At 38.1% G+C, this 13,671-nt stretch overlaps 1 protein-coding gene across 5 annotated transcripts in view; it reads right to left on the reverse strand.

The window, feature by feature from the left end:
• Nucleotides 1-13,671, reverse strand: part of RERE (arginine-glutamic acid dipeptide repeats) — a 423,843-nt gene that overhangs the window by 160,655 nt on the left and 249,517 nt on the right. For 4 of the 5 annotated variants that reach the window (XM_059911901.1, XM_059911983.1, XM_059912037.1 and 1 more), the window contains 2 exons: nt 12,332-12,428; nt 1,042-1,146 (listed from right to left, as the gene is read on the reverse strand). The exons of the other annotated variant lie outside the window; for it this stretch is intronic. In XM_059911901.1, coding sequence (XP_059767884.1) covers nt 1,042-1,146; nt 12,332-12,428 — 202 coding nt within the window. The remainder of the gene's footprint in view (nt 1-1,041; nt 1,147-12,331; nt 12,429-13,671) is intronic. 5 annotated transcript variants of the gene reach the window in all.

Below are 13,671 nucleotides of genomic sequence, written 5' to 3' on the forward strand. Positions count from 1 at the left end.
AGCCGCAGAAATGAACAAATGGGACTAAAGTCAAAGCACTAAACAAGTGCTTCAGGATGCAGATCCTGTAAACACGCGGCTACAGGCATGTCTCTGTGTTGCTTTCTCAGGTAAGACAAATAATAATATATTCCTCTATCGCATGCCTAACCCACAGTTTAAAACTAAACTGATGGGAAGTATCACTCTGAATGACAACCAGTAACATACAATAAAAAATGAGACAAGAACCTGTGTGAGTCTCCAGCTTACACAGATAAGTTACATATCACTTTAAATGAACATTCAGCAAAAACAGGTGTATAACCAAAACTAGTGAAAAGTAAATCTGCTTGGCTATTATGAACCCAAGAGCTAAACATTTAAAACTCAAAAGCTATTTGGTCAATTCCCTGAAACAATCTAACTTGTGCAATATGACAGCCATCTATCAAATAGTTAAATAAATATGGCATCACTGAAATAACAGACTACTGTGTATCCAGACAGAAATCCAACTCTGAGTGTCCAACACTTCACTTGGGCAACAGGAAGACATGACCAGGCAGTTAATAAATGCATATGTAATATAAACATTTCACAATATAAGATGCTTTTGAAATACTACTATGCTTTTCATTAATATGCTTTTGATTATTACTAATCAACGAACTTTCCATAATGTCCTAGGTGTTTTCAATAAGGTATGGAAGGCTTCTTGACTGAATGGGCATGAGGGTACAATTCATAATAAGTTCAAAACACACACCAACTGAACATCTGTCTTTATCTTGCCCTCTCCAAACCCAAATTGTCTTACTTTTCCTTTTCTTAACAACAACAAAAAAAAGAGCAAACAATAAGCTGCTAAAGACACCAAAGACATTAAGTACAACTTCTCCCAAAGAGGTTTACTACAGGACTTTGTATCTTTTTTTTCATCTTATCAGTATATGCCCAGAAGTGTACACAGACACACCCACGCACGCGCGAGGGCACACACACACTCACACGTGAGAAAAGCCAAAGTTCTCACGGAGTGGGACCCAGTGACTCACTTACCTCGTCTCAGGGTTGTAGCCTAATATGTAGAAAAATGAATCCACTCGGGCTTTAAACTCTCTAGCAGCAAATATGTCAGAAAAATGGGAGATGTTACACTTCCCTCTGAAAATAAACGAACAAAAAATGTTAGTTATGTCCTCAATGGCTTGTGCAAAATATAATACTACTAGAAAAGCAGAGGTGGTGGAAGATATAACTAAATCCATGGTATTCTAAGAACATGTAGAATATGGCTACAAACTCTTTAATTATCTGTTCAGAAGAACGGGAGTTCCCCCCCTGCAAGATAAGAAAATGTCCAATATTATATTTCTTTGTTTCATGACTGCTTTAACCTACAACTTTACAACTTAACTGCTTTTATCTCAGCCTTTTAGTCTTAGAATAAAATTAATTAAACCACAAAGACAAATTGAGGGCAGGATTGTGATGAAAGGATATTAAACTAGAAATGATGGGGAAAAATTTAAACCACAGTTACATTACTTTACAAAAAAAAAAAAAATCCATCTAAAGTCTCTGTAAATCATCAAAGCAAAATGGGCCTTTTCTTCCTGCTACCTTATGAAAAGGAGAATGTGTAACTGTTAAATATTTTTCTTCTCTCTGAGTATGGAAGAAATAAACTGTCTTGGAAATTAAAACCTAGAGAAATTTTAATTTTAAATATATAGATGGGTTCTAATATACAAACACACACTTCCCAAATTTTCAGGTAACATTAACTGACAAAGTTGGAAAACGCTTTCCCATGGAAATACTAGAGCAGTAAGGTTTCCAGGTTCATCTACTAACAAAAGTTAATCCACAATATAGCTGAAACTCTACAATACTACACAACTCCTCAAGCAGTGTTTCCACGCACCAGATATAAATGTCATATACATTATACCATGCAGTAGGACCCACCATCCCACTACACACCCCTACGTACATACAGGAGTGCTGAGAGAGATTCCAGGGTTCCTAAGAAGGCAGGGAGGTTTTCAGAATTTCAACTCCCTCAGCAGTTACAGGAAGCAACGTCAACGTCAACTGGAAGCCAAAGGCTATGATCATAGAGTAGATGGAATTGGAGGATCGAAGGCACATCAACAGAACCTGCACGATGCTTCCAGGGACGTGACCTCCCACTGCGTGAGCAGGCATTTCATTCCCAGAAGGACTCCATGAGTTGGCACATCAACAACACACACATGTGCTAGTCGCCAAGGTGTTAGTGAAAGAAACTGAGGGATAGCAACATGGGGATGGACATTCATTCACTTCCTACCAAATTAAAAAGCAATTAAAAATCCTCCTTTCCCACAGGGCTTAAGTAATCTGTGACCAAAGCCTCAGTACTGGGCAGAAGATAAGATGAGCTGAGACAATCTCCGTTTTAAAAATTAACAAAAATACTATTGATTTCTTAAAGTTCCTTTGGATACTACTGATTAGAAGATAATGTAGGGTTATTGAGCACTTAAAATATGGCTGGTGTAAGTGAAATGAATTTTAAATTTTATTTAATCTCAATTAATGTATATTTAAATAGGTAGCTAGTGGCTACCATATCAAACGGCACAGATTTATATAACATTCCATCATCATGGCAAGTTCTGTTGGAAGCACTGATTTGTAGGTAACAAGATACAATTAAAGGAAAAAATGGACTAGGTATCAACTCTCCAGGCCCAGGACCTATCCTTCTAGTATTTAACTGGAACTAAAATGAGCTTCTGGAAAAGGATAGGCAGGTAAGACAACTTTTTAGATGAACAATGCACTCGCTCTGCAACTAATCACCCATCTATCGGAAATGATTCATCCCTGAAGCCTAGAAGAAACAGGGAAGTCCCTTTATCAGGTAACCAGAGATAAGTACATCTATTATACCTATCTCGTAAAAATATTAAGAAGATCAAATGAGAAGTCTATGAAGCTTTGTATACTGTTCCGTGCTATGCAAAATAAACCATTTCATCATTGTCCATTACTAAAGGAAAGCGATTCTTCCTTTATTATTCTTGGTTATTACTCAAATTTAAGTTTATCCTTAAACTTGAATAATTAACTAATTAAACATATAGAAACTCCTCTAACCCACAATTCTGAACACAAGCACTGGAAATCAGTTATGTTTAAGACAAAGTTTCCCAGTCTCAGCACTGCTGGCGTTTTAGACAGCGATCCTGTATTCAGCACATCCCTGGCCTCCACCACATAGCACCACACACATCCACTGTGACCATCCGAAACACTGCCAACATGTTCCCAGGGAAGGGCAACACAACTGGTTTAGGGAAAATCCAAAGCAGTAGGAAGAGAAGGCTATCATATGAAAAATGACTATGCAGCTGTAATAAACGGGATTTTATCTATTTGCTTCCCGTTTGATTATATGAAGGGTATTGATCTTTGTATGTTAATTTTATATCCTGCTACTCAACAAAATTTTTTAGCATTTGATAGAGCTTAATCACTGATTCTCTGAGGTCTTCCCGATATGCTAACTTTATTTGCAAATACACACAGTTTCACTTTTTCTTTACCCTTTCTAAACCCTCTAAGTCGCACCTCTAATACAATGAAAATGTGGAAAGTAGTGGAAATAGAGGACACCCTCACCTTGTTCCTGATCTTAGTGGAAATGCCTCCCAGGTGTTCCCATTAAATAGCTTTAGAATAACCGTATCATAATCATCGCTTTGGAGACAGGTTTCTTCCTTAGACTTATTAACATGGTATTAGATGTTAACAGAGTCTTGAATAGTAAACCTACCTTGCATGCCTGGAATAAATCCCAGTTGGCCATAATGTATTTTTTAATAAAATACTAGAATTTCTTAAAGCATTTGATTAATTAGATCTAATGTTTTTCCTCATTAATTTCTGCTTTTATCATTATTATTTCCCTCACTGTGCTTTTGTTGTTGTTCATAACAGCTTTATTCGTAGTAGCCTAGATACAAACCAAATGTCCATCAACAAAGAAATGGGTTAACAAAGTATTGTATAATTTACAATGAGATTACTACACCACACATAGAAAAGAGCTACTGATAAATAGCCCATCATGAAAAATCTCAAAAATTAAATGTTGAGTAAAAGAAGCCAGACACAAAAAAGCTACATACTGTATGATTCCATTTATATGAAGTTCTAGAACAGCAAAAAGGAATTTATGGTAGGAGAAATCAGAATAGTGGTTGTTTCTGGGTGGGAAGTTTAGAGAGAACAGGAGCTGAAGGGAACTTTCTGGGATGATGAGAATATTCCATGCCTTGTTTAGTGTCAAACAAATTTGCCAAAATTTATGCAAATGTAAACTTAAAATCTGAATTTTTCTGTATATTTAAAAAAAAAAAAAAAAAAGCATTGGGAGAAAATAAAACAACAGTCACTAGCATATAGCTGTGGCTCTTGGAAGTGTCTGTCCCTGCCGGGTAAGGGGCCTGCAGTAGCAAAGCAGAGTGGAAGACAGGGTTGACAGAGGCCGGAAAGCTGACCGTGGTTGGTTCTGAATGGCTGCTATGCATTTTGAAATATTTTTCATATCGCCTCTTGCTGAAGAGTAGTGCTTACATTTTAAAGTAAAAGTGTGTACATGTGTACCATTTTAAGCACTCAATATTTTTTCTCCAGGGCTCTCTTTTCACCATGCTCTTGCTCAAAACAGTATATTATTTGACAGTGTTTGTGAAATGGAGGCAGAGAGACTGTTAAGAGAAAACTGCCATCACGCCCACCTTGCTGAAACAGCTGCTTTCCCAGCTTCCTCAGGTTCTGCATTCCCCATATCTTCACTGTTATTAGAAATAAGACTAAAGACAGGGAAGCACCATGTCTTAGGGTCCTTTTATTCAGCAGTAACAAGGGCTTCCTGGAAAAGACTTGTTCAAGTAGTGCTTTGTTGTGACGCCCCCCAGTTACGCCCTGGGCACTGCACCATCTAGAGAGTCCTGTGCCTGGTGGGAGAAGGCCATCTGAAGGGGATGAAAAAGAGGAGAGAACCTCCTCAGGCAAGCAGAGAAATACAAATGGAAACTGTGGCCCAGAAATTCATTCCCTTAAACTGTATCCATAATTGAGTGAGTCTTCGTACATTCCCAGACATATGCAAACCTCACAGAAACTCGTGAAGAGGTACACAAGCTCACAAAGACTGCTTACAGTAGCATGTTTGTTTACAGCTATTACTGTCACTCTTACCCGGAAATAAGGGGAAAAAAGATTTTGAGACAGAGTCAGCATCGTGTCTATTGTAAGCCATTTGATTAATAACAGGCAGAGTATCTTTTCTTTTTTAAGTTTCTTTCCTATTTCTAGTTCTTCTGTTTCTCTTGCCCTCCTGTGGGTTATCTGAACATTTTTTTAGGATTTCTTCTTGATTTATTTATAGTGTTCTGAGTGTTATCACTCCACACAGTTTTCTAGCGATTGCTCTAAGTATAACAATATACAACATTACTTCCACTGAAGCCCCTCTGCCTCTCCACTTTTTACATTTAATTTTCTTAAATGTTTGAGGAAAATTCTTAAACACTCCTCAAAGACACAAAAGTAAATACAAACAAATGGGAAAACACCCCCTATTCTTGGATAGGAAAACTCAACATGGCATTTCTCCAAACTTGATCTATACATTCAAGGCAATCCTAATACAAACACCAGCTAGCTATTTTATGGAATAAAACAAGTTCTACTAATATTCATATGGAAAAATCAAATAACTAGAAAGGGGGGGAGCTAGCCCTATCAGACATTAAAACATACTATAAAGCCTCTGTAATTAAGAGTGTAGTGCTAGCACATATATAGACAATAGGAAACAGAATATCAAGTCCAGAATACATATGGAAAATAATATAAGACAAAGGTGGCATCTCAAACCACTGAGGTAAAGACAGTAAATGGTACTGGGGCAGCTGGGTAGAATTTATCTTTAAAAAGTGGTATAGGGCAAGGCTTTCTAACTATGACTCAAAGTCCTGAGGGAATACTTGCAACAGGCATATGAAGAACTTTTAAAAAGTGAGAGACAAAAAGACAACAACCCAACAGAAAAGACATGAACAGACAATTCACAAAAATATAGACAAAAATATGCTCAAACTCACTCACTGTTAGCAAAATAAAGTAAAACAACACTGAGATACTATTTCTCATCTACCAATCAGATGGACAAAATTAAAAAAAAAATAAAACATTCTGCTAGGGAAACAGAAAGTCTCAGACATTGTTGGAGGAAATGCAAATTGGTATATGCGTTCAGAAGAGAAATCACATAAACTTTTCAATTCAGCAACCCCTTTCCTATAAATCCACCCTGAAGATACACATCCAACAATAAGGAAATACATATGCACAAGGATATTGATTTCAGCATCATTTACAATTGAAACATCTTGGAAACAACCTACATGCATATACACAAGACAGCAGGGGAATAAACCACAGTACATCCACAAAACAGAGTACTATACAGCTGTGAAGGAGAATGAGCTCTATGAGTTGACATGGAGCAATTTCCAGAACATACCGCTAAGTGAAAAAAGCAAAGCACAAAAGACTATCTATAGTATGCTACCCCTCACATAAGAAAGAAGAAGTTATAAGAAAATAGACATGTATTTGCTCATTTGTGAAAAGGAAATGCAAGAAGGATAAATTAAGAAGTAAAAGGATCAGTCATCTATAGCAGGTAGGGGGGCTGAAGACTGTTCTCTTCTTATAGCTCTGACCCTGAGAGCCACAGCAATAGTTCACAAACCCTCCCTTACCCAGAAAATAAACAGACAGTCCACATCAACCAAGAGGAACCAAAAATAGAATGCAAAGTCTAACAAACGAACCCAGCTATATTACAAATGAATAACACAACCACACCTAAGGAGCTACGAAAAACAGAACTGACCTGAGCAACTTTAGAAAACAGGTTCTTGCCTGTATACTATACATAAGACTAAAGACAAAAATGTAGTCAGTAAACGTACTTCTCACAGGCACATGGGTTACGAATTCTGAAACTAAGTTATGTGTACCGTAGAATTGGATAAAAATAGGCAAATGAAAATATATTTTAAACAATAAGAACTGAGTTTTTCACTGTTGAAGAAAGAAGTTACCAGTAAAGAAAAGGGGAGGGGTACAATGAATCTCATGGTTCTGCTCTGGGCCACGTGAGGACACAGGGAGAAGCCAGCAGTCTGCACACCAGAAGGGGGCCCTCACCAGAACTCTGGCACCCTGATCTCGCACTTCTGGCCTCCAGACTCTGAGAAAGAAATTTCTGTTGTTTATAAGCCACCCAGGCTATGGTCTTTTGCTTCCAGCAGCTGTTAACAAAGTAAGGCATCCGTGAAATTCAAATAGGGTCTTTAGTTCAATGGTATTGTTCTAATGCTATTTCTTGTTCCTGACAACTGTACCGAAGTTACATAAGATGCTCACACAAATGAAGACTGGGAGACGGATACATGGAAGCTCAGTACTTACAACTTTTCTATGTGTCCAAAAGTAGCTCCGAACAAAAGAATTTTTAAAAGACTATGACGTATTCAAGGGCAGAGAGAGCGTGTTACTCAGTTAGGTGTTCCCAGCACCTACACGGCCCTTCCCCTATGACGAGCAGCTCAATAATGTGTTAAATGATGAATGAATAAAGAAATAAGGGACTGACAAGTTATGGTGTCTAATGAAGTACTAAGCATGTATAGACAAAACAATAAAAATGCCGTAGGTCATAGTTATTTCACATATAAAAAGAACTGCAGACTAAAGCCAGGAAATGAATCTTAAGCTGCAAAACTAAGAGCTCTGAGACTTCAGGAAACCCCTTAGGGAACTTGCAGAAACTAAAGGAACTTTGTAAGTTCTAAGGAATGGTTGGGGAATTGTACCAAGACGTAATTAATCTGTTTCAATCACTACACATATGTGACGTTAGCTGCCCGTAACAAAGGAAGGAGATAAATTGATTTGGGATGGAAAAAGGGCAATTAGAAGCCCTGAAGACCTAGTTTAGGATTTCTTGGCCCTGGGCTTCCAGAAAATTCACTCTAGAACATACTCCTATTAATATGAATTCCTAGGTAAAATGATACCTTGTAACCTGACCTACCTTGGATATTTTTTTTTTCCAATAGGAAGCAGATAATCAGAAGGCTGGAAAATAGCCCTCAAGCCGATGAAAGAGTTAGGATCTCTCCTGTCTGCCCTCCACAGTCAATACTTGAGAATTCACTGTTACAACTGCACAGTAAACCTGAAAATGTTGTCCAGGTCACATGTTCAGAGTCCAATCACAAAGCAATCGCTCTTGATCCTTTGATCATCAATAAGGTGTTATCCTTAGGGTAAGAATACTATCACAGCAAACAAATTGCAAGCTACACACTCCGTTGCTCATTCTCAGAGCGTCTACAAATGGCTCCCTGAGCTGAACACTTCTCCCCAGGCCTAAAGCCCTCTGAGTATCCAAGCAATCCATCCTAGAGGCCACAGAGAAATAAAATAAATGGATGCCAAGTGACTGTACCACCAATAACTTAATACAGAATTACATTTAATTTCACTTTTCCTTTTCTTCCTTTTATGCTTTTAAGAAACCAATTCAGATTCATGAGCACTACTCACACTACTGAGTGTGAGATACTCCCTCTGCAAGAGGCTTTTTCATGCTCTGTACCTTACGGGACATAAAACCAGTTCTGGGTTCTGTCACTTAATCATGTGACTTTAAATAAATTTGTTAAAAAGGTGGCACAAAGGTTAACAAACTTGACCTTGTTCACAAAACTATGTGGTAAAGCCAGGATTCAAACTGAAGTCTTCCAATTTCAATCTGGAGCTTTTTCTTTTATACCAGTGTCAGCCAAAAATACTTAACCTGGGAACAAGGAGAACTCAAAAATACTCCACTCAAGATACTAACACAGTATTACTATATGGTTACTGATAAACGTAACGAAGAAAAGAAAATAAACAGTTGTAGAAGCTTAGCTTGAAAGGCAGGAATGAGGGACAGCCAAAGCAAGAATTCAAAAACAGCAGCACAGCAGTAAGTAATGCTGGACCCTGAACACAGATATGTACAACCGTGAAGATTCCACCATCTCTTCAAGGAATAAATTTGGTTTGGGTAGGGAAATGCTACAACCTCAATTTACACAGAGAGGCTGCCGAGGAGTTCTGTTTTCCTTCTGATTCATGATGGCTAAAGGACAAAGCTCTCTCTTCCTTTATAGCCCAACCCTAGCACCAGCTTGAAAGAGAAAGTTATACATCGGTTTCCTCCTGAGTGAATGGAATGGCAAGAGCCCCTCGGAGTGCTGTGAGCCGAAAGAATCCACACCACTGAGCACTTTGATCTTTGAGAAGAATGGTGCCAAGCACTAACACTATCTGTCTTTTCCTTTCTTTTTTGTCCTCCATGTTTTTTTCAGTACATTCATTTGATCCTCTTTCATGTGCCTACGGACTATTTTATTTGTCCTCTTTCACAACTAAATTTATTTTTGGCAGTACGACTTTGTATCTGTGGAGAAAGAAAAAAATCCTTTCTTGGATAAATGGTGAAGGAAAAAGTGGGAAGAAAAATGAAAGCCTAACCCCCACCCTCATACTTTAAAATTAAAGTAATCTAGCTTTAGTGAAGAGGAAATGAATAAATAGAGATTCCTGGGGGCACTGCTATTCAACTCTGCTTTTATCAGAGATGACCTTACAGTGAGCACTCTGAGACCAGGCGAGATTACTAAGCAACAGCAAGAACCCCCCAGATGAGCCCCAGATGCAAGCAAATGTCAACACACCCATAAGGATTACTGAGCAGCTACTAGGCCAGATCACCAGTAACCATGTGGTCACATTCATCTGGTGTCTTTGAAAAAAACCCAACTGTCAAGTCACACAAGAGATGCTCTATTTGAAGCTGACACAGTCAAATTTAAGATGACAGCTTTATAAAATCACTGTATGACCACTTTAAAGAAAATACCACAGGAGAAAAAGACTAATCAATAAGGGTTCTGGTCACATACACAGCGAAAAGAAGATAAGGAATCACCGTTTTAGCACTCCAGCTCTTTGGTGGTCAGTGAAGAGACACTGACCTGTCCAATTACAGAAGACACCTGACTGTAAACCTAGCGAAAGTAAATTCATCCAGGTCCAGCTAGAATTATCTGGGACAACCCGTTCTAAAAATGCTAAAATAGTATAAAATGACTCTACAAACCTAAACAGTCTCTGATCAGTATTCAAATACATTCACTTTAAGCAAATATATCAAAATCTGTTGAATGACCAGAGTTACATATCTCACATATTTACTTAACTTCAACTCTGAATTGCTTAAAAATCATTCACCTCAATCAATGAAATAAGATGGGGGGCGGGGGAGCATGCAAAGCGGATAAGAAATAATCCCAGGATCAAGTCAATTGTCTTAGCTAACAATTTAATGGTTCCATCAATCTATCCAATCTTCCATTAACTTGCTTTGTTGAGCATGCAAGTTTAAGATTGGAAAGCCACCACCAAGAAGACATGAAAAGCTTGTGGGAATTTTGGAAGAAGTTTATAAAACACTACAGGAATTCTCTAAATGTATCTAAAGTCCTGTAAGAAGCCAAATCTAACCACATACACGCCTTCCCTTACAGCGGGGCTTGGCAGACTACAGTCTGCAAGCCAAATCTGGCCCACCACCTGCTCTTGTACAGCCTGAGAACTAAGAATGGTTTTTCCATTTTTAAATGGCTAAAAAATAAATCAAAAGAAGAGTCATATCTCCTGACGTGTGGAAATTAAATGAAATTCAAATTTCAGTGTCCTCAAGTAAAGTTCTATTGGCACACTGCCACCTCATTTATTTACATGTTGCTTGTGGCTTTTGTACTACAATGGCTGAGCTGAATAGTTGCAACAGAGACCATGAACAATTATCTGACCCAAAAAGTTTGCCAAAACCTGCCCTATATTAAAAGTTGCTAATAATTTGCCGTCAAATAACTGGCTTTAGCTATGTAGCTTTGCACAAGAGCCTCCAGATGGTTTTACTGAATACCATCTGAGCAATACAATAGAGAAATTATTGTATCTCATTGTAGTTAAGCCAAAAGCCAGCAAATCCCTATGACTTTTTTTTTTTTCTTTCCCCGCTGCGCTGGGTCTACGTTGCTGCACACAGGCTTTCTCTAGTTGCGGCGAGCGGGGGCTACTCTTCCTTGCAGTGCACGGGCTTCTCATTGTGGTGGCTTCTCTTGTTGCGGAGCAGGGCTCTAAGGCATGAGGGCTTCAGTAGTTGTGGCACACGGGCTCAGTAGTTATGGCTCGCGGGTTCTAGAGAGCAGGCTCAGTAGTTGTGGTGCGTGCACGGGCTTAGTTGCTGCATGGCATGTGGGATCTTCCGGGACCAGGGATCGAACCAGTGTCCCCTGCATTGGCAGGCGGGTTCTTAACCACTGCGCCACCAGGGAAGTCCCACTATGACTTTTTTTTAAACCATGTTATTTAACAGAGAAAGTGGTTCTTTCACCATTTTGTTATTTCCAGTGGGGAAAAAGGTATAATAAAATCACTTGTCCTTACTTCCTTTACCACCTAAGAAGCCCCAAGTCTTTCCCTCATAAACAAAATATACCAGAGTAAATAGGTATCTTTTTCTTGAAAGGGACAGAAACTACCAGAGGGTGTGAAGCAGAGGCTCACGGTCACTTTTTGGCATCATTACCTAAGACATTAAGGCTAGCGGCAATGTTACCTCAGAATAAAATCTTCTACATGTTTTCCCTACTCCCAAGCTTTTTAGTAGTAAACTCTTCATACACACAGAAGTTTAAAAAGTATACAAGGCAATGAAAATTCCTATGAACTCTGCCTAGATTCTCTTACAATTACATGCTGCCATATTTGTTTCATCCATTTTTTTAAATCTATCTTGGCAGTGACTGAATCTTCAGGAAATAATCTGTATAACACCCCACCCTAAATACTTTAGCAACAAATTTTCAAGGAAATAAAATACAAAACTCTAGAGAGGGTGTAAAACAAAAAAAGAAAAAAGAAAGAAAAAGAAAAAAGTGGTTTTTCCCTCTCACGCAGATTAGTGAAGACAGAGGCAACCTCTGAGACCTCAACAATCCACAAAGCTAACACCGGAGTGTCACCTTGCTGAGACCACAGGGGTAGTGTGATTGATATTACAATTATCAGACGAGATCTAGGCAGCTTAGACTCTCTACCTACAGTGGCCTATGACTTCTCCTTCACAGAAGGACCACACATCTCTGGCGCTTACCTAAGGGCAGCGGCATGGTAAGTGTCAACGTAATCAGAAATGAAGAGCTCTCGGTTCTTGATAACTGGGTCTGTTATGACAAGTTCTCTTCCAGAGTCTGTCACAAAAAAAAAAAAAAAAAAAAAAAAGTTAATTAGGAGGATATTATAATTGAATTTCCAAAAAGAATTAGGAAAATTTCACAAAATTTTTCTTTCAGGTTCACTTCCCACTATAAAAAGCACAACAAATAACCAAGCCTGTCAGCAAAACAGAGAGGAGGAATAACATACAGCAGGAATAACAGGAGCAAGTGTCCTGTGGGATGTGTTTTTGCCCTTTATTAAGTCTCCACAGTTTGCTGAAATGCATTAAGCAGAAAATAAAAAAAGAAGGAAAAAGAAAACAACTACCACATTTTAGCAACTTGTAAACTACTAAAATTTTCAGTGATGCTGTGCATCTGGTATTTTATTGCTACATATTCCAGGATGGAGTGAAATCACACTGTTTCAAGTTGAAAAGAATAACCAAGTTATTATTTTTAATAAAGAACCATCATTGAACTGTTATAACAGAAATTTAATAGTTTCAAAAAAGAAAAAAACTGGTAAAATATAAAAGAACATTATTCTTCCAAACTGTCTTCACATTACTGCATTCATAGGCCTGACTTCTAATGTGAATTTTATTCATTAAAACAAAAAAAAAAAAAAAAAGAAAGAAAGAAGACTGTTTTTGACTACTGGTTTGTTGACTCAAAACCTGTCACCAAAAGCAGTGAGACAAGCACAGTCATCCGGGCCAGAGAGAGCTGGATCCCTGCCCCGGGGTCTCCACTCAGAAGACGAATAGCCTTGGCAACTCCTTTAGCATCTCTAAGCCTCAATTTCCTGACCTGGAAGTGGGGAGTGACAACCCCGAACTCATATAATTAATGGGTAACAAATGTGAATCAGCTAGAATGAGGCCTAGCACCTCAAAAAAAAAAAAAAAATCAATAAAAAGAAGCTATTAGACATCTGAACAAACATAATATACACTTTATGTACATATCTCACATGTCAATAAAGTTATTGGGTAGAAACTACATGCCAGAGGAAGAAAAAAATAAAAGATGCTCTGAACTACCTTCCTATTGTTCTAAAAAGTCAATACTCAAGCTAAATTTCAAAATATTCAGGAAAGCTTTGCTTTGAAAACTGAAGTTCACAACCCTGAAGTTCACCAATATAGATTATTAAAAAGAAACAAAATACAATTCTATAGGGTTTTCAGTGTCATTAGTTCAGCATTAGGTGAGAAAAAGGAATAAAAAGATGAAGCTACTTTTATTTCCAAAGAAGATCTATCACTACTCC

This window comes from Balaenoptera ricei, chromosome 1, assembly GCF_028023285.1.
Source record: "Balaenoptera ricei isolate mBalRic1 chromosome 1, mBalRic1.hap2, whole genome shotgun sequence".
NCBI classification, from domain to species: Eukaryota; Metazoa; Chordata; class Mammalia; order Artiodactyla; family Balaenopteridae; genus Balaenoptera; species Balaenoptera ricei.